This window comes from Fistularia commersonii, chromosome 15 (assembly GCF_037954325.1).
Source record: "Fistularia commersonii isolate RoL2024-O1a breed Wild chromosome 15, RoL_Fcom_v1.0, whole genome shotgun sequence".
In the NCBI taxonomy this organism is placed as follows: Eukaryota; Metazoa; Chordata; class Actinopteri; order Syngnathiformes; family Fistulariidae; genus Fistularia; species Fistularia commersonii.
Genome location: NC_141298.1, coordinates 8,806,233 through 8,832,701, shown reverse-complemented (window position 1 = coordinate 8,832,701; position 26,469 = coordinate 8,806,233). Strand labels below are relative to the sequence as shown.

Below are 26,469 nucleotides of genomic sequence, written 5' to 3'. Positions count from 1 at the left end.
GAAAATTCCAACATTTAACACGACGCAACGTTGCCTCAAGGCCCTTTTTACATTTAGTATCGTTTCCCTGTGATGGAGGGTTGGTCACTCAGCAGTTTGTGTTTATTGGGTTTGGAAGACGTCTGAGTGATGGGTTCATCTAAATGCGTTTTAAATGTCGCAGGGTGTGGAAGATTGCGTGTTGACAAACCGGGATCATGAACAGGGGAGCAACATTTGGGTTGGATTCACTGAAAGAACAATGGCTAAATCATCAGAGAAGCTGAAATGTGACTTTTTATCTTATATTCACATCTTTTTTTCCTTATTTGCGACTTGAGGGGATTTTTTTGCTCCCGGTGATTTCCGTCTGATTTGCTGTTCATTATTGGTCAAATTCTATGTCAGATTCCATAGAACTTGCTTGGAAAGGTTCCTGGTAGTAATTTGAAATTATACAAAAATTGGAGCTGCCAGGTGGAATTGGAACTGCCAAGCAGGAGGTCTAGAGGAAGACCAAAGAGAAGATTAATGGACATAGAGAGAGGATATGAAGGCAATTGGTGTGAGAGAGAAGGATACATGGTGACCTCTCAAGGGAAAAGCCGAAAAGAGAAGTTAAAGATTATAAGATTACATGAACTTATCTAACGCAAAGTGCCATGTATTGGTCAGGCATCAGATGAATAAAACACTGAGAAAATAAATAAATGTTTCATCCCTCTCTGAGCCTTCTGCTGAGGGGTACGAGGTTCCACAGGGCTCTGTTCTGGGTCCACTGCTGTTTTTAGTTACATGGTACCATTGGTGCCGCCGGGCCAGATTCTGCAGATTTGGATTGGAAACCTTGATGATCAGCGGGTTTTTTGCTTCTGAACTCAACCAACAATCATTGGACATGTGAGGCTGTGTCATTTGCACAACAATCTCACTCTGCCCTTGGCTGACGGTGTTATTCAGTAGAGTGACACAGCAAGGGACCTTGGAGTGTTCCAAAGAGGTCACCAGAGTTCCCATCTTAGAAACAATATTTGGGTTGTTGAATTCTTCTTGTTGAAGCATCTGGACATGAATTTCTTCCCATGAAAATGTTTCACCCCTCATCCGAGAGGCTTTTTCAGTTCTAGTGACCTATGGGGAGTTTCTGAATATATTTTGAAAACTCCTCACAGGTTCTAATGACCTAATGACACTCCCTTGTCTGGCTTTAACTTTTCACATTCCAGTCCAGGTAATCCCCAAAAGTTGCTCCTTTGTCCCCAATGTGTGACAACACCCATTAGCATAAAAGTTTCTGCTGATCAACTCGTCCATTTACACAGCAAGCCACCATATCCTAGACCCGCCCAAAACCCTGGCAGTTATATTTGGAAACTCCCCACAGTTCATTAGAATTGAAGAAGCCTCTTGGACGAGGGGTGAACCGTCTTCAAGGGAAGAAATTCAAGTCCGGTTGCCACAACTTGAAGATTTTGACAAGAATTTACCATTACCCCGATGACAAAGAACCTCCACAGACATTATTCAGATTGAATTCTTGTTGAAATCTTCTTGTCGTATCACCTGGACTCGAATATCTTCCAAATCTGTTGAAGAAATTCAAGTCCGGTTGCCATGACAAGAGGATTTTGACAAGAATTCACCATGACCTGGATGACTGGGAACCTTCACAGACATTATCTGGGTTGCCTAATAAGAGCGTCCAAGGCCTGCAAAATGTTCAGAATGTGTCTTCTCCACCAGCTTCCTGTTCCAGGCCGAAGCAGACTTACAATTGTTGCTCCTCACCCATAGAATAGTCAATGGTATCACTCCATCTTATCTATCTGTCTCGGTAAGGTCATATTGTGCCATGTGAAAGGTTTTAGTCTTTTGTGTGTCTCAAAGGTCCGGAAAAAGGCTGTTGGCGAAAGGACCTTTTCACGCGCCATCATTGTGGAACGGTCTGTGCCTGCTCTGTGGATGTCTTGTTTTCCGCTTCATACAAGTCCTGGGCTGTGTTCGTTGAGTCTTTATTATGTGACACGTCTGCAGCATGCAGCACAATGGTTAGCGCTTCCACCTCACAGCAAGAAGGCTCCTTGTTCGCTCGCGGCAGGGGAACCTCGTCCTCCTCATGTTTATTTGTTTTTCCTTCGGGTTCCCCGCTTTCCTCCCACGGTCCAAAATCATGCAACGGGTTCACTGGAAGCCTGAACCCTATTGTGTCCCCGTCACTACAAGATAGGCCAGGCATGGGCAATCTACAGATCATGGGACATATAATATTGGGCTTTTTGATTTAATTTAAAATTTCATGATAATTAAACCTCATTTATTTACCTTTTCCCTGAAATACCTGCATTCCCCAATAGATGGCGCACTCCTCATGCACATTGACCTTTGTTGGAGCGCGGCCTTTTACTCTTTACATCTCTTTTTCACTCTGCCTTTTGAACCCTGTTGTCAAAATGAGTGGATCACAGAAAAGTGGACAGTGAGTACCGAGTGTTTGATAAGGAGTGGACAACAACATTTTTTTTTCACTGAAGTCCGTTCAACGGCTGTGTTCCTGATATGCCAAGAAACTGTCACAGTTTTCAAAGGCTACACTATCGGCCGTCACTTTTCCACAAAGCATGCTAACTATGGGGCAGGGTACAAACCCGATTGCCTTCACACCGACAGAGAAAGAGTTTGTAGACTTTACTGAGGCACTGGCAGCGCGTGAACAGTTCGCAATAGAGCACCGGGGAATCGGAGACAGGCAAAGTTGGTACTGGGAGATCTCTCATGGCAAACAAGGCAACCTTTCCACTGGGAAGGGAAAGAACCCAACCTGGCCACTAGTGGGACTGAAAGCATAGCTTTTCAGTCCGCACTGATTGCCAACCACCAGCAGAAGCTGTGTGTCCAGGTGGACCAAATCAGCTGACGAGGTGGAACCACCAGAAATAGCACTGAGAACCACGACAACCAAGGCAAGCTTCATTGTGGCATTGAAATTAGCGATTAGCAATGTTTCCAAACCTCTGGAGCAAGTCATGTAAGATGCTGACGTTGTTTGGCTCGACCCACATATGTGAACAGACGTTCAGTGTCTTGAACGTCAACGAAGCCCATTACGGATCCAAGTTAACTGATCGTCGCCGTTAGATCCATCCTGAGAAGTGCCCCAACAAAATAAACTCAAGACATCGTTGTGCTGACGTAAAGGGAGATCAACAGCGCTGTTTCCACAGAAATTGAGCGTGAGTTTCTCATATTGTGTAATGAAATCAATGCATTTGAAAAACAATTTGTGCAATGAGTACTGCATATTCATCAAAGCTTTATATTAGCCCCTCTGTCAGATTTTAGAGCCCATTGTAGCCCTTGAGTCAAAAAAGTAGCCCATTCCTGGGATAGGCGGACTAAATGAGGTGAATGTGTGACACTTAATTTATCTTTATCCTACTCTTAATTATAAAGCACTGTGATGGAAGGTGCTCTATAATTATATTTATTATTTCTCAAGAATAAGCACAAAGTAACTTTGTGGATCATTGTAGTAATATAATAGTGTTTTTTTACACCAGGTCAAGGAGGAGGGGGACCTGAGAGTGTGTTCGTAGTGATGCCTTATTGTTGAAAATGTCCCAGATTTGTGGTTGCCCGGGGTCCGACCTGCCTGGAAAAGAGTATTATTCCTTTTTTGGATGAGAGCTGAGATGAGATTCAGCTTGAAAAACACATCTCCTTAAACGCAAAAAAAAAATATATGTAAAATTCATCCTGTGATGCTGAGAGAAAACCTATCACATTAAGAAACACAGATATCTGATTTTAGAGGAACCCACAGGAAAATGTCAGGCGGGTTTAAAGTGTGAAGCAGCCGTACCACTCGACTGTCTGCCATGATTCTGTGATCTGTACGTCTTCTTTTTTTATTTATTTTTTAACATTTACTTCACAGATGCTTTTTACTGTACGTGTCAGGAACTACGCGTAAATCGGTTGTTTAAAATTAGGTTAGCGCACACAAACACGGTCAGGAGGGAAAGGGAGGCGAATGCATGGAGATGCAGGCGCTCAAACACACATTCATCTTGCTCTTAAAGCTATTGTAATTTTGATATTATTATCCATCCTTTATTGAACCTGGACTGGTCAATTATTATAATTATTCAAGTGAATAAATACATATATTTAAATGAATGTTCTATAATTGTATTCATTAGTTTTTCATTTGACTAAGCACATTGTACATGTATTTAAACAAATGTGTACTTTTTATTAATAAAATAAATTGAACACTTTGACATTAAATCAATATATGAATTGATTCCTATTAAGCCCTGTTTGTGCTACCTCTTGAACCCAAGTAAAATGGTTTCATCATGTATTCAAGTAACTTCACAGTAACAAGTGGGGAAAAAATAAATCAATGACTAGTTACAAATATTTATTTTTCTGAATCTCATCTCTTAAATGTAAAACTAAGTCAAAATGTTACGTAAAATGGGAGAATATCTGATTCGATCTCATTATCAGGATGATTAATTTAATTTCATATATTTAATAAATATAGACCATTCATATTTAGACGTATAAAATGGTCTGATGAGTAGGTGTCTTTCTCCGTGTGTTCGCGTTCCACAAAAACCTTCCTCTGTCCCCTTCACTGTCAGCCTGCTTAAGACTGGAACGTTTTTACCCTCTGTCGAGAAACCGCCTTCTTCATTTCTTCCCTATTATGACTTTTCTACAGCGGAGTGCGATTCCAGCTCCGATCAATAAAGATTCATATTATTTATGAGCTCCCCTGGCATGTCCAATCAGTTTGCCGATAACAATAATCAGGTCTAATAATGTAATGCACATATTTTTGCGCAGATGAAGAGAGTTTTTCACCGCATTGATCTGGATTTTTGAAAGAAAGTGTCTCTGTCACCGTGACCGGGGCCGACTCACTGCTTTGTTGCGGTTCTCTGCGTTTGAATCAAACGTGCATTTTATTTTGAAAAATATATGCTTTGATGATGAAAAGCAGGAAGTGAAAAAAGTGGCATGTAGAATTGGTTTGGTCCAATAGAAAAAAAAAAGGGTATATATACAGTGTGTATATGTATGTGGACATACTGTATATACCCATATATATTCACCAATAAACTGATTTATGGCGAATGAGCTGCCAGGAGGTTCTGTGTCTGACCCAGAACATGGTGGAGGGATGGAATGAGATGTCTGGGCCACATTAATCAGCCTGGTGCCATCGGTACCGGACTTGGGAAATAGATGGAATTGGAAGGACGGGTGGATGCTTTCTTTATTTTTCATCTATATAATATCCAAAATATCTTAAACGATGATGTTGCTCAATCAATAGATGAACTCATGCATTATACTACCACTACCACGGTAGTATAATGTCTTCTTAGTCTTCCATTAGCAGGTTGTTTGAAAATTTACTGTTGAATTTCATTTTCTTGTTAAAAGGTACTTTCTGAGTGATATCTGGAATTTTCTCCTGTTTTTTTTTTCTTTAAAACAAACAAGGGGATTCATTCGCAGATCGAAATGCATCATTATCCCAAAAAATTGCAAAAAATCACAAATGACGAAATAACCCATGCCAAGAAAAGTTATTTTTAAGTCGGTCATTCGATAGATGACTTAGTGTCAAGGTGAGTCGTGGATTTTATTACATGGCAAGATCAAGATAATTTTTGGGAACTATTTTTGGGAGCCTCTTCAGATGTGGAACTCAAAAAATATGCATCTTTTATAGGATTTGTGAAGAGATGTAAATTTTTGCGGGACAAAAAACAGTTTATTTTTTTTCTTTTTAAATTCCATTTCTCTGGAAGAAATCGGTCAAACAGAAAAGACAGGGAGGAAACTGCACCTGCACCTCCGGGTTTTAACTCCTCAGTGGAGCCACCCAGTGGGTGCATATTGTAGTGTAGCTTATTTGGGCTCCTTTCAATCATCGAATGCTGATCATTAATTGACACTGGATTTTTGAAGGCGATGCAAATGATGCAAATGTGTGTTGTGTGTGTATGTGTTATTGGTCTGTCATATGTCTCATTCTTTATTCTCCTACTTTTATCCCAAAGTGTTACTGTCTCGAATTGCGCAACACGATCATTTCTACAAACGAAAATGCAAAAGACACGGGTAACACAGTTGCATATTCAAACTTAAAGGAAATATGTAATAGGAATATATTGTCTATTTGAAATGGGTGATTGGTTATTCATAGCAAATTACTTTTTGTATTGTAAAAGAAAAAGAGAAAATGCTGTTAAGGTTTACAGACCTTTCTTCATAAAAATGTTTCTGTGTCATTCTTGGAATGGAATAATCCATCAAAAGGAGGAGACAACTGTAAAATTCAGGGACCTCGGGACGTCTAGGAACCGCATCTGGTTTACAAGTCCGGGCAATAAAGCAATAAATCAGCCGGCTAAATTATTTATTCAGTAGTGGCTCCATGAACCCTGTGACACAAGCAGCCTTTTCATTTATTCCTTCTTCTGCATGTAACAGTCCGGAAATCATTTCTTTCAGTTTCTTCATCCTCCTTTTATAAATGTGATTCGACCGCAAGATGTAAAACCAGATATTTCAGGCTTTCCCTTTATAATGCAGACCAGTGAATCTTGAGGTCAAAAACCGTCTTAAATTTCCCATTTAAATTTTTATTATTGACGAAAAATTGTGTTGAATTTAAAGTAATTTCCAACCCAAATTTGAGGTAACTTTAATCCAAGTCAATTCCAAATTTCAGGCAATGTCTTTACATTTAATATATGGAAAAAATTGCATGTGATTTTTTTAAAAAAAAAATTTATTTTCCAGTTCTGGGTTTTTATTTAATATACTCAATATAACAGATAAAAATTGAGCACTTTCCTCTGATGTGCTGTGCACATGAGAAGAGATCAAGTTATTATATGGAGGAATATTTGTGGGCCAGTTTGAACCGGCTCTTATAAAACCTTCAGGGTATAAATGATTTGACTTGATCTCTTTTAAAAAATGTACATATTTAATACACAAGGGTTTTTGCCAATGAATTAGTACCAAAAAGACCCAAGTTTGAATGAGTTCCCTCATTAGGAAAATACACAATTGAGCGCATAACTAGCCAAAAGTTAGCTTGTTAGCTTGCGACCTTGCGATGTCCTCGACATGTACAGTAATTGAGTTTCAGTATTTTCTTTAAAGAATAAATAACATAAGCGCAGATTTTAGGTATCTGAGTACCAGGAATTTTGTTAAAGGACCTTATATTCACCTGCCGCCAGTCAAATTCAAGGGAGCCTCGTGTATTCGCTCATTATCATTAGCCTGAATTAACATCAGTAAGTTAACATTAACTTTATTTTTGATGGCCTTCGTATTGCAATTACTGGTGGTTTTCTGTATCCAGCTGCCATGTGCGTGTGTGTATGTGGATGGATGGACAAAAGCGCTACCTTGGAGAACATTTTGGCAATATTCATGAAAATAAAATAGAGAATTGTGATAATATTGGCCATATATGCCTTCTACATTGACCTTGATAAGATTGGTCGTGTAAAGTCACATGCGAACACTGGCTTTGTACTGTTACTGGTTGTTAATCTTCTATATTGACTTTTCTTTTTTTTTCTTTCTTTTTTTCTATTTCTGACCTAGACAGTAATGCAATGATTATAATAATACAATATATAATTCAAAAGTCCAACACAGGCTGTCATTGGCTAATGTTAGCCCACTAAATCTTTGCGCTAACATTAGGCTCTGGTGTCTTTCAGGTGTTGGTGGTGGTTTTTGGGTGGAGCTGGGTAGAAACAACAGTATCCCGTTAACATCCAGAAATTGTCAATCAGAAAATGTAATAAAAAATAGAAACAAGTTGCAGTTGCAAAGAAAAACTTGTCAACATCACTCTTGAATAACAAGGCTTATGGAGCTTCTCGCTAATGCTAGCCTCATGAATTTTCTCCAGCTGGCTTTTACTGTGTGAAGGATCACAAACAACAGACAGCGAAGAACAAAAATCAGGAAAATTTGACTTTTTGGCATGTAAATTGTAGATATACTAGATTTTCTAGACCCGCCCCCTCTTTTTTTTTGGTCCGATTCAAAAATCAATTCGACATTTAAAATCCTGCAAAAAACAGGACAAAACAAAAAATACCAGCAAAGAAGTTCGCCTGTCTGCTTATCCTAATTCAATAATCGGACACATTAAGAAAAAAGCAATTAAGAAAATTAAAACGCAAAAAAAAAAAAAAAAAAAAAAAAAAATCTGTGATAAAAATTTTAAATCTCACGTATATTTCCTCTTTTTTTTCTTTTATTCATTTTTATTATTTTATTTGAATTTTAAGGAAAGATACATGCGCTTTCTGGCGGTGCAGATTTGAACCGCATCCAGGCGCACCGGCCGCCGCTGGCTGATGTCCCCCCTCCCCCTTTCCTCTCCTCTCCCCCCCGGCTCTACCTCCCTCCCTCCATCCCTCCCTCCTTCCCCGTTTCGGTGGTGGCGGCAGCAGCGGCGGCGGCGGCGGCGGTTGTGCGCAAATCTCCAGCGCCGGACGGACGGACGCAGTTTGACGGTACAAACGAGCGGCACTGCGGGGGGGGGACTGATCCGGAAAAAAAAAAAAATAAAGAAAAAAAATATCACGGGACCTTCAAAAGAAAAGAAAGGAAAAGAAAAAAAAATGGATTTTTAACGCGCTTGATTTTCTTTGTTTTTTTTTTTTCTTCTTCTTCTTCTTCTTCTTCTGGCTCCTCTTCGCCCCGCGATGTTGCCGCTGCCCCGGAGATTTTAAAGAAAAGAAAAAAAAAACAATAAACAAAAACCTGCTCAATGTCTCTCATCAGTTTATAACCTAAACAAAATGAGGATTTCTTCCGGCGGCTGGTTTGTGTTGATATTCCCGGGCTTGTTGGGACTAGCGATGGGTGCTTTTCCGAGCAGCGTCCAGATCGGTAAGTCACAACACCTTTCCTTCTTCATCTATCCAAAAATTAAAATAAAAATTAGAATTAAAAAAAAAAAAAATCAGTGAAAACGGATCATGCCAGCGTCCTCAGTCCAGTCCCCCCTGCAGCCGCGAAACACCATCGTTTTTCCTTTAACATATATCGTTTTTTAATTTTTTATTTTATTTTTTTAAATTTATTTCTTTGTACGACCACCATAAACGACACCCCGGCGTTGTTCCGGCACCGACGTGCGTGTTTAACACACCTAATGCGCTTCGTATCTGCAGGCGAGTGTGTACCAGCGCGCTCCGCCACTGCAGCAGATCACAGCAGCAAAGTGTGTGCGTGCATGCGTGCGTGAGTGAGTGTGTGTGTGAAACCCCCCATGCAGGCTGCCTATGCATTGAATGCTGTTAACCCCCCCCCCCCCCCCCCCAACACACACACACACACACTACCAACCCTGACCAGGCAATTAAAGTCCAGCTCCCTCCTAAAATAAAGAAATGAATGAATAAAATAAATTTTAAAAAACCCATGGCAACTTAATGCCGACGAATAAAAAGTGATGGATTCACGGCATGCTGTTCCGCTTGATTTAAAGGCAGGCGGTGTTTGAAAAAAAAAATGAAAAGGGGGGGGGGCAAACTGTGACCTCCAGTTGTTGATCATTGCGACCCTCCTGCAAAAATCAATGTCCAGAGAGGCAACCAGGCAGTGGGTTGCCTTCCCGAGTGCAGAACTACCCTTTTTTTTTTTCCTTTTTAGCCCCTTTTTCGGAAGATTGGCACAGCTTTCCGTCTCCGCGCTGTAGTCGGAGCGGAGGGCGCGTCAGGATCAGCCGGGCTGATGCGAAATGACAAGCTGTACAGATGATTCTGCTTGTACTTTTTTTTGTGATACTGGCAATATCAGCGGCTTCTCCGCAGAGGTCAGAGGTCAGTGGCAACACTCCCCCCCCCCCACACACACACACACCCCCATGTCCGGAGGGGGAGATTTGAGTGGGTGGGGGGCAGGGTGCTGCCCTGTCTCTTCAATATATATGTTTTATTTTGCAAAAGTTGCAGCACGATTTCATCGCAGTTTGGTTTCAAACATGGCATTTATCAAAAAACTTTTCATTTTTGACGCGTTTATCCGAGCAGAACAATGACTACTGAGGTCAATGTTTTCTTCCCCCGCCACAGCTTTATCTGTTTTACTTTTTACACAGAAAATCAGTATCACACAGAATAAAAGCATTTTTTCCCTTTGATGCGATGTGGTATTCATGTTTTTAGAATACAAGCACCGAACTGTCACTTTTTTTGCAGGAGAGGCTAGCGGTTGGCTATCCATTTGAGTCGAGGAAATAGCGTCGGCTTGTGTTTTGTTTTCGTAATCGACGGGACTGGATGTGTATCGAGGCCAGATATTGATGGATGCAGGGTGACCCGGCGTTATATACGTCGGGGTTGTTTCTACGTGTCGGCACTTTTGACTATATCAGTTCTTCGGATATTCAAACATGAAGTCTTTCAGGTTAGCGTTTGAATTTGTTTGTTATTTATTCACATTAGCAATTTGCGGGTCGGACATCTTGAGGACTTGCACTTTTCGCGCAAACTTCCAAAAAATTGCTAATGTTTCAGAGCCAGGTTACTTCAGATCTTTTTTTTCATTCAAATTTAAAGTCGGGAAGTCTGGACTAATTGAGTTTAGCCCTGCAGACATCGTGCCACCTTAACAGCGGCAGCCAGATTTGCAAACATGGTGATCGTGTTTCACCAGCCTGGAGGGGGAGACGGAATAGCTCTGCAGAAAATTACATTCAGGGAAGACTGTTAGTCCTGACAATAACAGTCTGCGATCATTTTGTATGAAGGAGTGGATAGTTGTTCAATAGTTGTTGGTCTAAATGTGTGGATCCGGGGTGAACCCCGCCTCTCGCCCAGTGACTGCCGGTATCGGCTCGACCCCCCCGCCTCCCCCTGCAGGCGTGAGTGCAGGATAAGCGGTGTAGAAGATGAAAGAATGAATGTCGTTTATGTTGCTGTCTTTTGGTTTTGGAGAACAAATTTCATTTGAAAAGATCTGGGGAAAAACAAAACCACAACTCATACCTTCAACCATATGCATTTTCTCTGTAGTTGCAAGCGATTTTAGTCAGATATCAACTTCCTGTATGGCGTCCGTGTCGATATTTGTCAAATGAGGTTTATTCCTGCGAGCATCGGTGCCATTAGTGAAGGTGTGTGTTCATTCAGTGTTGGCAGGGGTAGATATCCCACCTCCGGAATGCCATGGTAACAGTCACTGACCTGTTGATTTGTCTGTTTTGTTTTTTCCTGTCCTGCTTTTATTTTACAAAGCACTTGAAAAGCTGCAAAAACACTGGCTTTTGGCATTTCAATAAAGGGCTGAGTAGAAGTCAGTCATAACTTTTGAGAGAAAAAAAAAAGACGCAGCGCTCAAGATTAAGTTTAAGAGACTATTTTAATTAGATCCTCAGTGGATCAAAAAAAGTTTCCAGTTCTTCAGTTTAACATTTAGCCACTAGGTGGCACTGATATCAGTTTGGGTGCAATTAAAACGTAGGACTTTGCTAATGATCTGTTTTAAGTAAAACACCAACTGTTACTGTTTCAAATGCTTTTTGTGTTTTTTCTGGATTTTTCTGTGGGAGGTTATTACCCTGTCACTTTATCCACATGTTTTATCTTTTATTTATTTATTTTGTTTTCTTTCTATAGTGGAGGTGTGGAAGGGATAGCAAGGAGCAGTCTTTATCATTATTGTTAATGTTATTATCATTATTATCAATATAATTATTGATAGTTTTAGGATACAAAAATGTTTTTTCTTTGGAAACAACATTTCAATCAGACTCTGCACTTTTGGCTATTTTAACGGGGACGATAAAACACTACACTGATATTCGTTTGTCAGCATCCTAATGAGCATAGCTAGTATTACAATATAAATCGTGTAAAGTTAACTTTACTGTTTTTCCACTTGACGTCATTTCCAGCAACTATGTCATGTTAAAAAAGTGGACACATTCGGTCGTATGTTTTCTTTGGATTAATGATTTAATGTAACATGTATTGCTGCTCCAGACAAGAATTTATTCCACTTTATTGAGAAGGAATAATGGTTTTGCCAAGCTTTGCAAAGCGCTAACAGCTGGTGTATCATGGATGCGCATAGATGTATTTGAGTCCGAAACTGGGCTCAGCTATGCAGTAGAAATCGGGGTGCCTTGCTCAAGGGCACAGTGGCACCATTTTTAGAGAGCGTTAGGAATTATATGGCCCGTCACATCCCTGTCCTCGCAGCGACAGCCCAGCTGACCCGGATTCAAGGCAGATATTCAGGCCTCCGCATATCAGCAGGGCATATTTCAAAAAGGGAGATGCTGATCTTCAAGTTTTTGACTGGGAAAAAAGAAAAAGAAAAAGGGAGTTTTGTTCACTCCTCGGCACTTTAACACCACTTTCATGAAAAGAGCCACTTATTGGATACAAGACTGAGAAAATGGCAGAATTTGAGCGGAGCCGCATGGAAACGAGCCCGGATGTTTTAGAAACGAGTGCTTGATGGCGTCAGAGGGGGTGTGCGAGGCAGAACCACAACCGGGTCGCTTGTTACTTTAGCTCGGATCAGTCAACTCAATAGCCCATCAGTGAGTGCGTAGTAAAAGGGATTCATGAAAACGTAGTATTATGCGAGCCAATTTATTCATTCATCACCCACACCATTTATTCTGTACCCTGGGTTGTTGGAGCCTATCTCAGCCGTCATTGGGCAAGAGGCGGGGCTCACCCTGGACCGGTTGCCAGGCGATGGCAGAGCTCCATATCGAGACATTCAACCTTTCACCTTTCATTCACACGTCATAGAGAAATCATCTGTTTACTCATTTTGAGATCATCTGAAGATATAAAACATTCCCACTTTCGTTCACGTCATATAGAGACATACAACCACTCGCCCTGTTATTCACACGTGATAGACAAATACATCCATTCACGTATTTTGAGATCATATGGAGATCTACTAACATGGACTCTCTCATTCATGCATCATATAGATACATTCCGCCTTTTACTCAACACATAGGCAGAAAATAATTCACCCTTTAATTTACACCTCAGGAATTCACCCTGCCATTCATATGTCATGCAGAGACATCAACCATTCAGCCTCTCACTCACATGTCATAGAGAAAAACATCCATTCACTCATACTGAAACTATATGGAGATATAAACTATTCACCCTCCCATTCATGCATCATATAGATACACTCAGCCTTTTACTGTTTGCATGGTGACAGAAAATAATTCACCCTTTCATTCACACATCATATAAAGACACAGCCATTCACTCTCTCACTCATATGTCATATAGAGACACAGCTATTCACTCACAATCTCCTTTTCATGTACGTTGAATGGTTGGGGGTTTATTGTACAACCCATATTTGATATATCGTCACCTTTTGCAGCTTAATCTACGTTTCGTCTCAGTTTCAAAGCTGAAGCTTTGACCCCTTTGCATGTTAGCACACTGGAGAGGGACAAGAGAGTGCACGGAGAGCAACCAGTCCATTTAAGAAGGCATCTCAGACACGTTTTCAAAATACTCCCGGTTCGGTCGCCAGCTTTACTAGGGCTGCTCGTTCACGTGCGCGGATGGCTCCTTTTAGGCGTACGAATGAAAGACCATTGTGGTTGTGAAAACGCTTGCATCAAATTTTTATCTCTGTCTGCGTCATAGCATCATGTTGTACCTGTGATCCATGTTGTCTGTCGCACTTTTGTCTCAAATCATGCGCACACAATGTATATATGCATGTGTGCGTGTATGTATATATTTATATAAAACAGCAAAAAGATTATCTTCACAAGGGGTCAGTACCCTCTTTGTATACCCTGGAGTTGTAGATTCTCCAGGCTGTATCCAGCATTCTGCAACTAGGCGCCCCATTGGACATTAAACCCTGGGGAAACTTGGAAACCTGACAACAGAGTTGAACTGATTTGTTGTAAGGCGGCTGGATTTCCTGTCACCAAAAAAAAAAAAAAAGGAAAAAGGAAAAAAAATGCTCTTTGTTCAATCATTAATGAGCAAATATCTTTCTCTCAGCTCTAGAAATGGGCGGAATTCAGGTCAGGATTGTGAATTAGCAAATCCTTTCCTGGATTGTCCTTATTATGAAGTTTTGGGATGATTTATTTTTCATTCGTGGCCCTGATGATCACAGAGAGAATGCAAATTTCATTTTAATGGTGATAAGTTGTCTACTTTTTGGTTTCTTAAGTGTGAACAAACATCAGGATTTGTTTATTCATTAAGAATTATTCATAATTTTAATTGCTACTCGGGTTACCGTTTGGATTTGGAATATTGCTTCTGCAATAGCGAACAATATTTGGGAAAAAAAAAAAACAACAACAAATCATATCAATTACAAAAGCAAATTAATTTAAGTCCGACACCCAAAGATTTATCCCAATACCAATTACAAATTAAGATGGACTCTCAAAGTGACCAATTCCGCCCTCATTCTATTAATTGGTTGATTTATTGTGTCGTTTTAGTCATACCAAAGGCCAGACGAGCCTTCATGTCCTAGGGATTGAGGGACGCACATGACAGGAAGTCCGTCCATCATTTCTGAAAAGAGACCGAGGCTTTCCAAGAATATTCATAAGAAATGACCTCAGCGAGATGGAATATAGATTCAGTGATTAAAATCCACCCTCAAAGTCAACAGAGCTTTGACGATCAATATCTTAAGTAACGTTCTTGGAAAGGATTTACAGATTTGCTCTTTGAATGTCACTTCTGTTCCGGTGGTCTGAATTCCGAAAGCATCTCATCACGTCCCGGTGATGTCATCGGACAAGGAGGGTTGCAGGATTAGCTTGACTGTTAGCTCAAGCGTTAGCATGCAAGCTGCGTGTGAGCGCGGCTCAAACGCATGTCCTTCGCAGCTTGTTGTCGACGCATCGGATGCTAGTAAGGCACATAAACACACACATATGGTTAGGAATTCTTGGAAAGACGATCCCCGGACATTGTGCGCAGAGGAGAGCGTCTGTCACAACAGATGGCGATACCTCTGCCACAAAGTTACGAAGGACAAACAATGCGCACGGATGGAGGAAAACAGCCGGAGGAAATTCATCCAGTCATCATTTACCTCTTTGCGGCGGCTGGAAGCTTACATTAAACACAGTGAAACTGCGATCTAACTTTGCAATTGCCGTTTCGCTGTTGCTACATTGTTGATTCCTCCAATGCTTAGCTAAGCGCGTAACTTTTGCATGACTTTCAACGTCACTGCCAAAACGAAATTGATATTTTTCCCGCTACCTCAGGAAAATGAGCAAATTTGTGCAGCTTTTTGAATTTTATCAAGACTTGAATTTTCAACTTAAAAATGTGTAAATCAATGTAGCAAAAACGTCGCTTTTAGTTCCACCCTTGTGGGATAGCTTTTACCGAAACATTAAATTACTGTCTTTTCAATTTCTTCAAAAAAAAAAAAAGGATGCTTATTTTTTACTGAGCTAACTGCAGCTCAACACAAATCTGATGCTGTGTAGTTTTAAGCGAAAGAATGTCACATGACACGACCTGACTTCTTTAACGTTGGTTCTACTGACCAGTAACTGGATATGCTGTTGTTCTGACAGATATATTCTGATATTAATTTATGACCGTTTGAATCGCACATTTACAATTCACATTTGACTTATTCGAGGGGACAATGGAATTTACCCATTGCATTTTATGTCTGAACGCAGCATGGGTGCCAGCGAATTCAGTTGGCTCGGTAACGATGCCCCAGAAAAACGTTTTATATATATATGTATATGTGTATATATATGTTCACGTTATATTAAAAATCAATTTATATTAAAACCTTTAGGGCAGTGATTGATGTGCTTCATGACACTAAAAAAGTAGGAAACGCAAAACTTTCGAGTATTTAGGGTTTTCATTTTCATTTTAGGGTTTCTTTTGTCTGTGCCTTAACAATTGTATCTCAGCAACATGTTTCTCGAATTGTTAAAAAAAAAAAAAGAAGTTAAAATAGGTTGCACCTCGTAGTCACAACCGTCTTGATTTTCTTTTTTTTTTCCTTTTCGGAAAACATATGCTCTTCATGAAACTTTAAAGTCCGGAGGCTTGTCGACGCAGCGCCAAATCCCATGTTGACTTAACATCAAACGGCGGTGAAAGTCAAAGCTGAATAAATGGGATTCGGGCCAAAGTCTGCCGCTGTCCTCTTTTTCATCAGTGGGGAAGATGTTATTTCAAATCCCGCGTGTGCTAATGGCTCGTCTGCTGCCTGGAGTGAGAGTTTTATAATGTTCACATCATTTTTTTTTTTTTTCCCTTCTTCTTCCCCATGAATCAGGAATTAACACCTCGCATTCAGCAGTTCACCCTTAAAGAGGTCGGGCCATAAAAAGAACAGGCTGACATTTTGCGTTAAAGGACATTCGTACGCTCTTGTCCGGAGGAAAAATCTCCCCCAGTTAGATTCAGAAATGTGAAACAAAACCTGCTTCTAACCTAAAATACCTCTGACATTTGCACAGTCATGAGCAGCTTAATACAAACAGGCTTATGTTACAAAAGAGAGAGAGAAACAAAAGCAGGAGCGGAGGAGCTGAGTCGAGGGATCTCGACACTGAATATGTGATTTTCTCTAAACTGTCTGATTCATAATCTCTGCGTGTAATGTCGCTTCGTTTTGTTTTAACGTCTTAAACTAAACTCCATGATGTCTGCAAGATATAATGCCACCGCTTTGAGCCAGAACTGTCAACAATAGGATATTGGCAAAGTGATTTACCAGGACAATATTGGCCTTTTATTGCATTTCGCGTCTTGCCCAGTCAATTATGTCCGCCTCTAATACGATAAAGGCTCCTCCCAAGCCCCAGCTACCGAAACACAACCGCCATAAATGTCGGCTGACAGCTTTTTTTTTAAAGGTCCAAAAAAAAAAAACCCTTTTTTTCTGCAACTTTACCTGGCTGAGATGCCTCCTCGCCGCTGGCAGTCGTGAATCGTCCCTGTTCATTCTGTCAAAAACCCGGAAGCAGCCCGCAGCTGTTGTACCTCTGCGAGGAGTCTCGAGGAGGCGGATTGGACAGAAAGGTCAGCGAAGTGTGTGACTCACGAGACCTGTCCCCCCCCCCCGGGTTTACGGCTCAAGTAAACATCGACACGATGCTATATGAAAATGAGGCCATTATTTTAAATATTTGCTTGGTCTTTTTAAGTCTTGGGGTTGCAGGTTGTGCATGATTTAAACTAAAACTTAAAAGAAAATTAAATATACAAACCCTATCCATCTGTCAACAATTGATATGTAAGTGTGCTAGCTTCCTTGTGTGGTGGCACAGCAGCGCAGTGGTGAGCGCTTCTGCCTCAGGAAAGTCCCTTGTTGGATTCCAGCAGGCGCGTCTCTCTACTTGGGGTCCCCACCTTCTCCTTGTGTCTGCGTGGTTCTCAAAATCACACAGCGGGTTAACTGGTCACCCTTCATTATAGATAGTAAACGAATGAATGAACGAACACCAAAGCAGCTCAGTATGCTTCACCATCGCTTTTGCTGCTACCTGTCATGTAGCTTTGTGTCTGGTGTGCCTGTGGTCAAAGAATCCATGTAATAATTGATGGGTTGTGCATTTTGGAAGGGGTTAGATATGCGTTATGTCATATTCGACTTGCTGGGATATCAATTGTGATGCAAGGTTACATCATGTAAAATTTGCACAATGTGACCGAAGAAGTCATCTCTAGCTAAATGAGTAGATAATCTACTTTTTTTTTTTTTTCTGAGGATTTACCAGAACAGAATGGGAGGAGTCTTTTCATTTTTTTCTTGATTAAAATGGTGGCGCAAGTTTCAGCACTTCTGGCTCACTACTACAAGGTCCTGGTTCGATTCCGACATGGAGCCTTTCTGTGTGGAGTTTACATGTTCTATTTGGGTTTCCTTTGGATTCCTCGCTCAGTAGGTCATTGGAAGACTCTAAATTCCCTCTGAATGAGAGAGTGGATGTTTGCATGTCTATATGACTTGAATGAGAGTCTTATCTATAAATTTGACTATGATCGATCGGCGATGGGAACCCAGCCTCCCACCTAGCGACCGATGTGACCCTGACTACAGGACAAGTGCTATAGTTAATGAATAAAATAAATGATTACGATTCATAACCTGAAAAAAAAACCTTATGAATACATTCAGAAAAAAATTAATGGTTAAATATGACTTGTGAAAATAGGCAGTGGTGTTCTTTGTTGTCAAGTTGTAATTAGTACTTGAGAGCACTTACTTAATTACTAATCATTGTAATCTCAAGCCATTAAGGTTGAGAGTCACAGAGTAGAAAAACAGGAGCCTAAAATTCGGCTAAGACATGAGTTGTGTAATGAGTGAGCATTTAAAACAATTTGAACGCACAAAGAGCACATGTAGCAGAAAGGTTACCAGATCAATTCAATCAATTACAATTTCAAGCAAGGCAGTTCAGGAGTTGTGTTTGGAATTGTCCGGTAGATACGAGTTCTAGCCTCGGGATCTGCGGGGGATTATATCTGCGGTGGTGGTGGGGGGGGATAACTTACCCATTTGTGAAAAATGAAAAATAACACCTGAAGTGTGAGCCAGCCATTAAAAAATGTGTATGACAAGTAATGACATCCCGGCCCAGCAAGCATGTAATGTGGAATGGCAGTTTTCCCAAGAGGCGGTTTGTAGGTAAACAGATATTATATTTTAATGCATCTTTCAAAACGTGCCTTGTTGTATGAGAGGCAATCACGGGTTTGACAACCGTCATCTGGAGTGAATGTAAAGGCTAAGCGATATATAGAATCCAGCAGCTGCAGTTTGGAGACACACAAGAATGCGCATAACATATTTAAACATTAATTCCTTGTCGTTTGGTGCCAATGTGTTTCTGGTCTATTTATCAATGATCATTCATAGTAGATAGTATTGAGTGTGAAGGCAGTTTTAATGTCATTAAAGAAAAGCTGATGGCTCTTCAAGGATGCTTTTAAGGAGTCGGCAGTATTGTACGATCACGAAAACAAGAGAAAAACATCAAGAGAATAGGCAACAATGTAGATCGTAAAAAGGGCCAGAACTAACATTGATCCTTGAAGGACACCTTGAAAATTTTGCAAAATATTTGTAACTTGCTTTTTTTCTTGTGTATCAAAAAATCAGTCATATAAATCAGTCAAAATCAGTCGTAATTTCATACTGATCACAAACTTCTGCATCACAATCAGTGCTGTGTGGATGGATCGGCCATATTAATCAGCTGTTTTACGTGACACTCCAAAATCAGTTAGCGTTTCTTTTGCGGCCTCGAAGACCCCCGTTACAATCAGCCTACCGTTTTGATTTAAAACGAATAAAATCCCACGGTTCCAGAAAAACAGCTATAAAGTCAATAGCAATCATGCGATTCAAGAAAAAGAACGGTCGGCTATGACAAAATCTTTTCACTGAGCAGAAACGAAAGTGATCAAATCTTCAATACTGATATTTTGGGAAATATCAAGCTGGGTAATGAATTAAGAATAAAACTGTGGGCCAACTGGCTTTTGACATCTTTCAAACAGAAGGTTACGGGCACTTTTGCTTTCACTTTATCAGTCTGTTCCGTTCACCGTCGCCGGCGGTGAAGTCAGCCATGCTTGCAACTGGCCTTGCACCAATTCATTTTTATGCTAGCTAGCATGTCTGAGGTTAGCATTCAGACATTAAGTCGAACCGTCACCACACAGGCTGTAATACCTCCGCAAATAGAGGTTCGAACTCCAATGACTGATCTCCAGGGTTTTCCACTGGCATCGCCGGTCGCCTGAGTGAAATATCTTGACGTCTAGCAGATGGATCGGCATATTTGGTGAAGACATCCATCGCTCCCTGTTAATGTGTTCTCCTACGAGTTAAGCTATCTCTGATTTTCTTCTCCGGTGCAGCCAGCAGCTTGACATTTATGGTCTAGAGTGAATTGCCTGCACAATATTGGATGGATCGCTGTGACATCTGGCACAGATGTTTATGTCCCCCCCGGGATGGATCGTAATAACTTGGGCGATCCCTTGACTTTACATCTCGGGCGTCATCATGGTTCTGAAAATGACTTAATGACCAAAAGCCCGAGAAACTAATGATATTCCCATCAGCGCCGGCTCCACCGCAAGTTAAGTGCTATTAAGCAAATGTTTGCGTGCGACTAGCAAGAGGTTGGAGACAATAAATATTTTTTTGAATGATCTTCATCATGGCGGCATGCAGAAGCAAATAGATTGGCCCTGTGGCGCTAAACGCACTAAGATTCCTCACATCGCAATAAATACCACATTTCAGCCAACTGACGCCAAACAGGACGTTTCAGCCGACAAAGAAAAGGGAACATTAAGGATGAAAATCTTTTCACAAACATTTAGCCCAGCGTTCACGGTGGGTTGAATGGTGGTTGCTGCATCATTACTAGAATTTTTGATACAGTCATTAGATATAGATACTGACAGTAGCTGGCGCTGACGTGATGAATTAGCATCATTAAATTTTATTTATAACAATTTATCTAACAAGGCGGAGTTTTCATTTCACAAAAACTCGGGATTGCAAAGCTCATTGCAATTACATCAAATCAAAATAAATTTGACATTGTTACGTTGAGGACGCGTAGCGGTTAACGCCTGTGCAACCGTTGCCACGACAAGCCGGTTCGATGCTGGTTCGATTCCACAAATTGGCCTTTCCGTGTCGAAGCTCTATGTTCTCTGTGCAGAAACTGTGCAGGGAGCCTAAATTAAAAGTGTAAACGGTTTTACGCCTCTATAGTTGTGTGAATAAGAGTGGAATAAGAATGGTTGCATGTCTCTTTATGATCCGTGAATGACAGAGTGAGTGGCTGTTCGTCCATTCGTGGTCCTGTGATCAACATGGCGACTGATCCGGGACTCTAGGATAAACCCTGCTTTTTTTCCTGAATGATACATTCTTCATAGATATTGAGTAAATGAATCACAACTGAATAAATTGTTAATTTCATAGATTTCAGTCATTTATTGGCTCATTATATCAAAATGACTGCCGTAGATCAGAATGGACTGGAATTATCCTTATTGCATGAAATTTGTGTCCCCCCAGATTTATGTTACTTCCTGTTTTGTCGCTTTTTCGGTATATATTAATAATATGTATTATATTTTTATTTATTGTGTTTTTTTTTTTCCCCTCCCACGTCCAGGCGGGCTGTTCATCCGAAACACGGATCAGGAGTACACCGCCTTTCGCCTAGCCATCTTTCTGCACAACACCAGCCCCAACGCCTCGGAAGCACCCTTCAACCTGGTGCCCCACGTGGACAACATCGAGACGGCAAACAGCTTCGCCGTCACCAACGCCTGTAAGTCCGACTGTGACGTGGTGTTTTTATGCATCAGCCTTTTTTTTTTTTGTTTTGTAATCCCACAGAGCAGACAAGTCTGCCACTTCCTGTCGCCTCCAGGGGCTTTATTACTGTATCATTAACATGCTTAATATTAATCACTAAGGGATATTTTACATTGACAAGGTGTTATATTTTTTTATTTTCTCCTTCTGTCAGTCTGAAATGGATGCTAAAAGCTGACCCTGAGTTTGATGTCGGCTTGTGCAAAAGTGAATTAATGTCTTTCTGAATGTGCTGTAAGTGTCACCAAAATTGCTTTGGATGTGACATCCATCATCCCGCCGGAGAGGAAGTAACAGGGACAGTGAGTCAATCAGGCCACTCGATGTAATTGCGATGTTAAATTGACAAGGTGGAGAGTCCGGTATCCATCATAGAAACTTTTATTTATTTTTTTTTCCCCATCTGATATTTGAGATACAAATCTCACAATAGGATTTCATCAGAATATATTGTGATAGACTGCAATATAAATCAATGGTTGTTGATGTTTTCTATCACTAGTACAGTATGTTGGTTGTTTCCTCAATGAGATGCATCATCACAAAGTTTGCAATTTTTTTATGTAAAGAATCACGTCCTGGTATCTTTTTATCCAATATTTTAACTCCAGAACACCAGCACAGTTTTACCCAACAGCGCTGCTCAACTGTTAGCATGTCTGCTTCACATCCTCTTTCTCACTGGAAATCTGAGCGCCAAGAGGGTGGATCAAGGGCTGCAGCCATTGGTTATTTCAGCAATTGAGCGATCTATCGATTAATTGGTTAGTTATGATTGGATAAAAATAATTAGGACGTTCTGTGGTTTTGCAGATGCTCCTGTACTTTTTGACGGTTCTGTCGCCGTTTCTCGTCACTTTCGTCTCTAATATTGTATTTAAGAGGCAGATAATTTGCCTTGAGTAATTTTAGTATCAATGGAGCAGGGAAAAAAAAAAAAAACATCATGTCCTGCAAAAAGTACAGCACTAGTTCAAATTGTTTATTTTCTTATAAAATCCCTTATTAGATTTCCTTTCATTGTCTAGACAATAGGTCAGGGTTTGTAGTGGCATAATTAAATGGCACCCAAAAAGTTTTCTACCGTTCATGATTTTGAACTATGCGCCCAAATCTGATCACCTGCATTTTAGTTTCATTCAATCCTCTCAGGTTGCGCTAGTGTCTCCTCGGCAACTTGCGACCAACGTTTTACCACTCGCCCAAGAACTGTTTGTCGAGTATTTAGGTGTCTGACTTCCTGTAAGGTCACTGATACCCGTGGAGACCATGTGACTCCAAACCGTGCATTGGGATGAAACCAGCCATTAGCACCTTGAATGGGAAGCGGGTCAGGGAAAAGGGGGCCCAAGGGGTTCAAGGGTGAATGGGTGAGCGTTGACCTCAGGGGGGCCGATCTCAGGGCTGAATCCTACGGGGCTAATGGATCGTGCCGAAGACCAGCCCGCCTCTGCTAAGCAACGGTTGCTCTGGCCCGACCCCCTTCCCCGAAACCATCCGTCTTCATTAGCTGAGACGGAGACGCCGCTGTCGTAGCAGTAATGTCCCCCTGGTCTTTAAGGGGGAGATGGACTGCTGAGTCCTGACCCAAGTTAGCTGGCGGCTTCCCGTCTGTCTCCACGATAGCTAACGGGCCCGTACGCTCCTCATTCCGGTGTGAACCAGATTTTCAAGCTTTGTATCTGGAAGTTGCGGTCCCATTTGCGGCAGAGCCTTCTGCCTTCAGCTGCTTCCAAGGTAGTTTTTCCCAACATGTTCTCAGTTTACAATATTGCTCCATTGTTTGTGTCCATTTAAGGACCTCCTTTGTTTTTTTTTTTGTTTTTTTTTTTGATCAAGGCCCAATCGGCTTCACCGTAGGTTTTACAGGTTTGATCAGTTTTTGTTCCTCCTTCTTCCCCCTCTGCACACTGCTCCAGAGCCAGCCGGTGTGCGTATTGATTTGTGTGTGAGTTTCCCATACTTACCAAAACTGCCCTGTTCTTTGACGTACACGCCGCGATCCCTTGGACGCTCATTAGTGCCCATGACATCCTCAAAGTGTGAACCGGATGTTTTCATCTTGACCTAAATGTTATCGATGTGTCTTAATTAGCGGGATGGGTGTCCTGTCCCTGAAGGGGGAGGCAGCGCTACGCCATCTATGATTCGTCAATGCAGAGGATTGGCTTTGAACGAGCGGCCATCTTGAATGCCTTTTTTTTTTTAAATGTGTGAAAATTATGAAAAAGACAAAAAAAATGGGGGATTATCGCAAGGGGAAATTGATGCACGGATTTAGGGATGTGTGTGTGTGTGTGTGTGTGTGTGTGTGTGTGTGTGTGTATACATAGGTATGTGTATTATCTGTGCGGCCATACTGTGGCCGAGAGTCTGCTGGTTCACATCTGATCACACATATACATTGAGGAGGGGTTGCGGCAGCTGTATGCACACTCTGTCTCTCATGCATGTACATGGGCGTGCATGTACACACACACACACACACACACACACACACACACACACACACACGCGCGCACACACATACAGGCCACCATGATTAGATCTACCAACAGAAGAAGGCAGTGATTTTAGTGGTGTTCTCTGGGGAAACATTGTCTTCTTTTCTCTCTGCTGTGTGTGTGTGCGTGTGTGTGTGTGCGTGTGTGTGTGTGTGTGTGTGTGTGTGTGTGTGTGTGTGTGTGTGTGTGTGTGTGTGTGTGTGTGTGTGTGTGTGTGTGTGTCTGTGTGTGTGTGTGTGTCCTGCAGAGGCCATAAAGCACTGCGGGCCGATGTCTTCTGCTATCTGTGGTGTGATCTGTTGTTGAAAAATCAATGGCTAAATTAGGCAGAGAATGAAGTGCCGTTGTGTTTGTTCGGCAATCGAGGAGCTTCTGTTTGAATTTGTTGGGACGTATTTAAATAAAAGATTTTATAAAAATCTGATATTAAGCCGAATAAATATTTCAAATAGTCTTTATTTGACACTAGGGACCTCACATTTCTGTCACTTCCTCCTGGACACTGTAATAACCCTGCTGGCGCTTATATTTGATATTCTGCTGAGACGCTGCGAAGGAGGACACGGAGTACCTTGCCCCTCCCACATCCACCTTCAATACACACACACGCACATGCACATGCACACACACACACACACACACACAAACAGGAAAAACATTTTGTTTTATTGCAGCAGCTGAACTCGGGAACACTAAGTTTAATTGCATTTTTGCCGCGATAGTTTTGTCATTGCTTAAAAACACGGCGCGTCCAGCCGCCCCGGGGGCCGGGCGCAGACGCCGTCGGTATGGTAACCAGCACGACCATCGATGTGTTGTTTGACATATTACATTAAATGCCGCAAACAGAACTCAGCAAATTGCTACAGCTATTTCCACCGCCATTACATACAGCCCCAGTGCATTAATATAATCATTTTACATGGCATTAAATGACTTGCGTGCTGTTTATACATATATATATATATGTCAGTGACGTGCGATGAGGTTCATGGCTGGTGAGGCACTGATGTCATCACCGCACGGTAAATGTGAATTTTTTTTAGCAATTTAAAAAACAAAAAACACTAAAAATGGTGAAGCTACGTGGAAAATAACTTTATAGTACAAATCAATGAATAAATATAACCATTTAATTTATTTTTTCATTTGCATTTTTTTCTTTCCGTGATGACAAGTGAGGCCCGGCCTCCCCTGCCTCTACTGTCTGCACGTCACTGATATAAAATAAATATATATGATTAAGAATTAAAAATGACTCTTAACAGATCGAGGTACCGTTGTCGATGTATCGACAAAACATCCGTCAACGAAGTGGCGCCGAGTAAACTAACCAACTCGGTTGTTGAGACACTGCAGCCCCGTGGAGGGTGCCGCAGATTAGCTGTCCCGAGGCCTTCACCCAGTCGGTTGCCCCGGGTGACCGGGGTCGCGCTGATACCCTCAACAACATTTTTCGGTCGGCCCGAGACGCGTTTTTCCCTCCCGCAAAAATCCCCAGACCGCCAGCTGATTCGCCTCGACCGGCAACTGCCTATTCCTGTCTTATCTCCTCCCGCTGCAAATTGTGTTTTCATTATATATTTAAACAAATCACACCCTATTAATGCAATTTACTCAGATCACAGTTTTTTAAGTTCTTTTTTTTTTATCTCGCATGGAGTTTTTTTTCTTTTTTATACATTTCAATTTTCTATTTTTATTTATTTTTTTTTATCTATGAAAATGTCATAGAGTACAAGGCAAACGGGATCCGGTCCAATACATGCACTGCGTGGATTTCTTGGGTGACTAACATTTTTTTGAAACCAAATCTGAATCTTTCAAATTGTCTGATCTGATTGACGAGCAATGCGATTAGTCAATTCTAATAGTGACTCAGACATAAGATCTTAGACATATACTTTTATGTATACATATGACAAAAATGGATTCCTTGTATATAGCGATGAGGGCAGAATTCTTTTTGAGGGATGTAAAAACCACTAATAATCATACATGCTCATATTTTTTACTTTTTCTTCTCAAGGTTGCACCATCCTTGCGTGCAGCCAGTCGATAGCTGAGACAGGAAACGTCTCCTCTGAATGACAAGAAAGGGGATAATTGTCCCACTGCGGCGAGAAAGACACCGCGGTGGGTGCAATCTGTATGTTTTTCCAGGAACGAAAGGGGAAAATTTTTTTTTTCTTTTTTTTTTTTTTTTTCACCTCTGCTCTAATGGCTACACAGCCGCAGGAAGCGAGTCTGCAGCCCATTGATTGGCCAAGCCAAATCAGAGCAGAATTACATGAGCCAATCAATGGCTCTGATAGCTCTGGGGCTCTGGCTGGGAGGATTTTCGGATCGAACCACGACCGCTTGTTTGCAACCCCGTGATTTTATTTCAGTTTTTCTTTTACACTTTTCACTATCTTTTTGCGCCCTCCCCTCCCCTTTTTTTTTCCCAGCTCCCCGCCATTATCCGAAACTCCCGAGATAATGTGATGAATAGCTGGCGTTTCCCATTTTAAGGACACAGAATACATCTGGGACG

General features: G+C 41.2%; 1 protein-coding gene across 4 annotated transcripts in view; it reads left to right on the top strand.

The window, feature by feature from the left end:
* Positions 1-8,485: 8,485 nt before the first annotated feature.
* The window catches only part of LOC147226358 (glutamate receptor 4), a 163,604-nt gene continuing 145,620 nt past the window's right edge, over positions 8,486-26,469 (top strand). For 3 of the 4 annotated variants that reach the window (XR_015107196.1, XM_086160467.1, XM_086160468.1), the window contains exons 1-2: positions 8,573-8,931; positions 21,224-21,382. Coding sequence is in view for 3 of the 4 variants with exons in the window: in XM_086160467.1 (XP_086016593.1) it covers positions 8,841-8,931; positions 21,224-21,382 (250 nt within the window). In the remaining variant the exon portion in view is untranslated. Of the gene's footprint in view, positions 8,553-8,572; positions 8,932-21,223; positions 21,383-26,469 lie in introns of those variants that run through there. The other variant, XM_086160466.1, reaches the window with a different exon arrangement.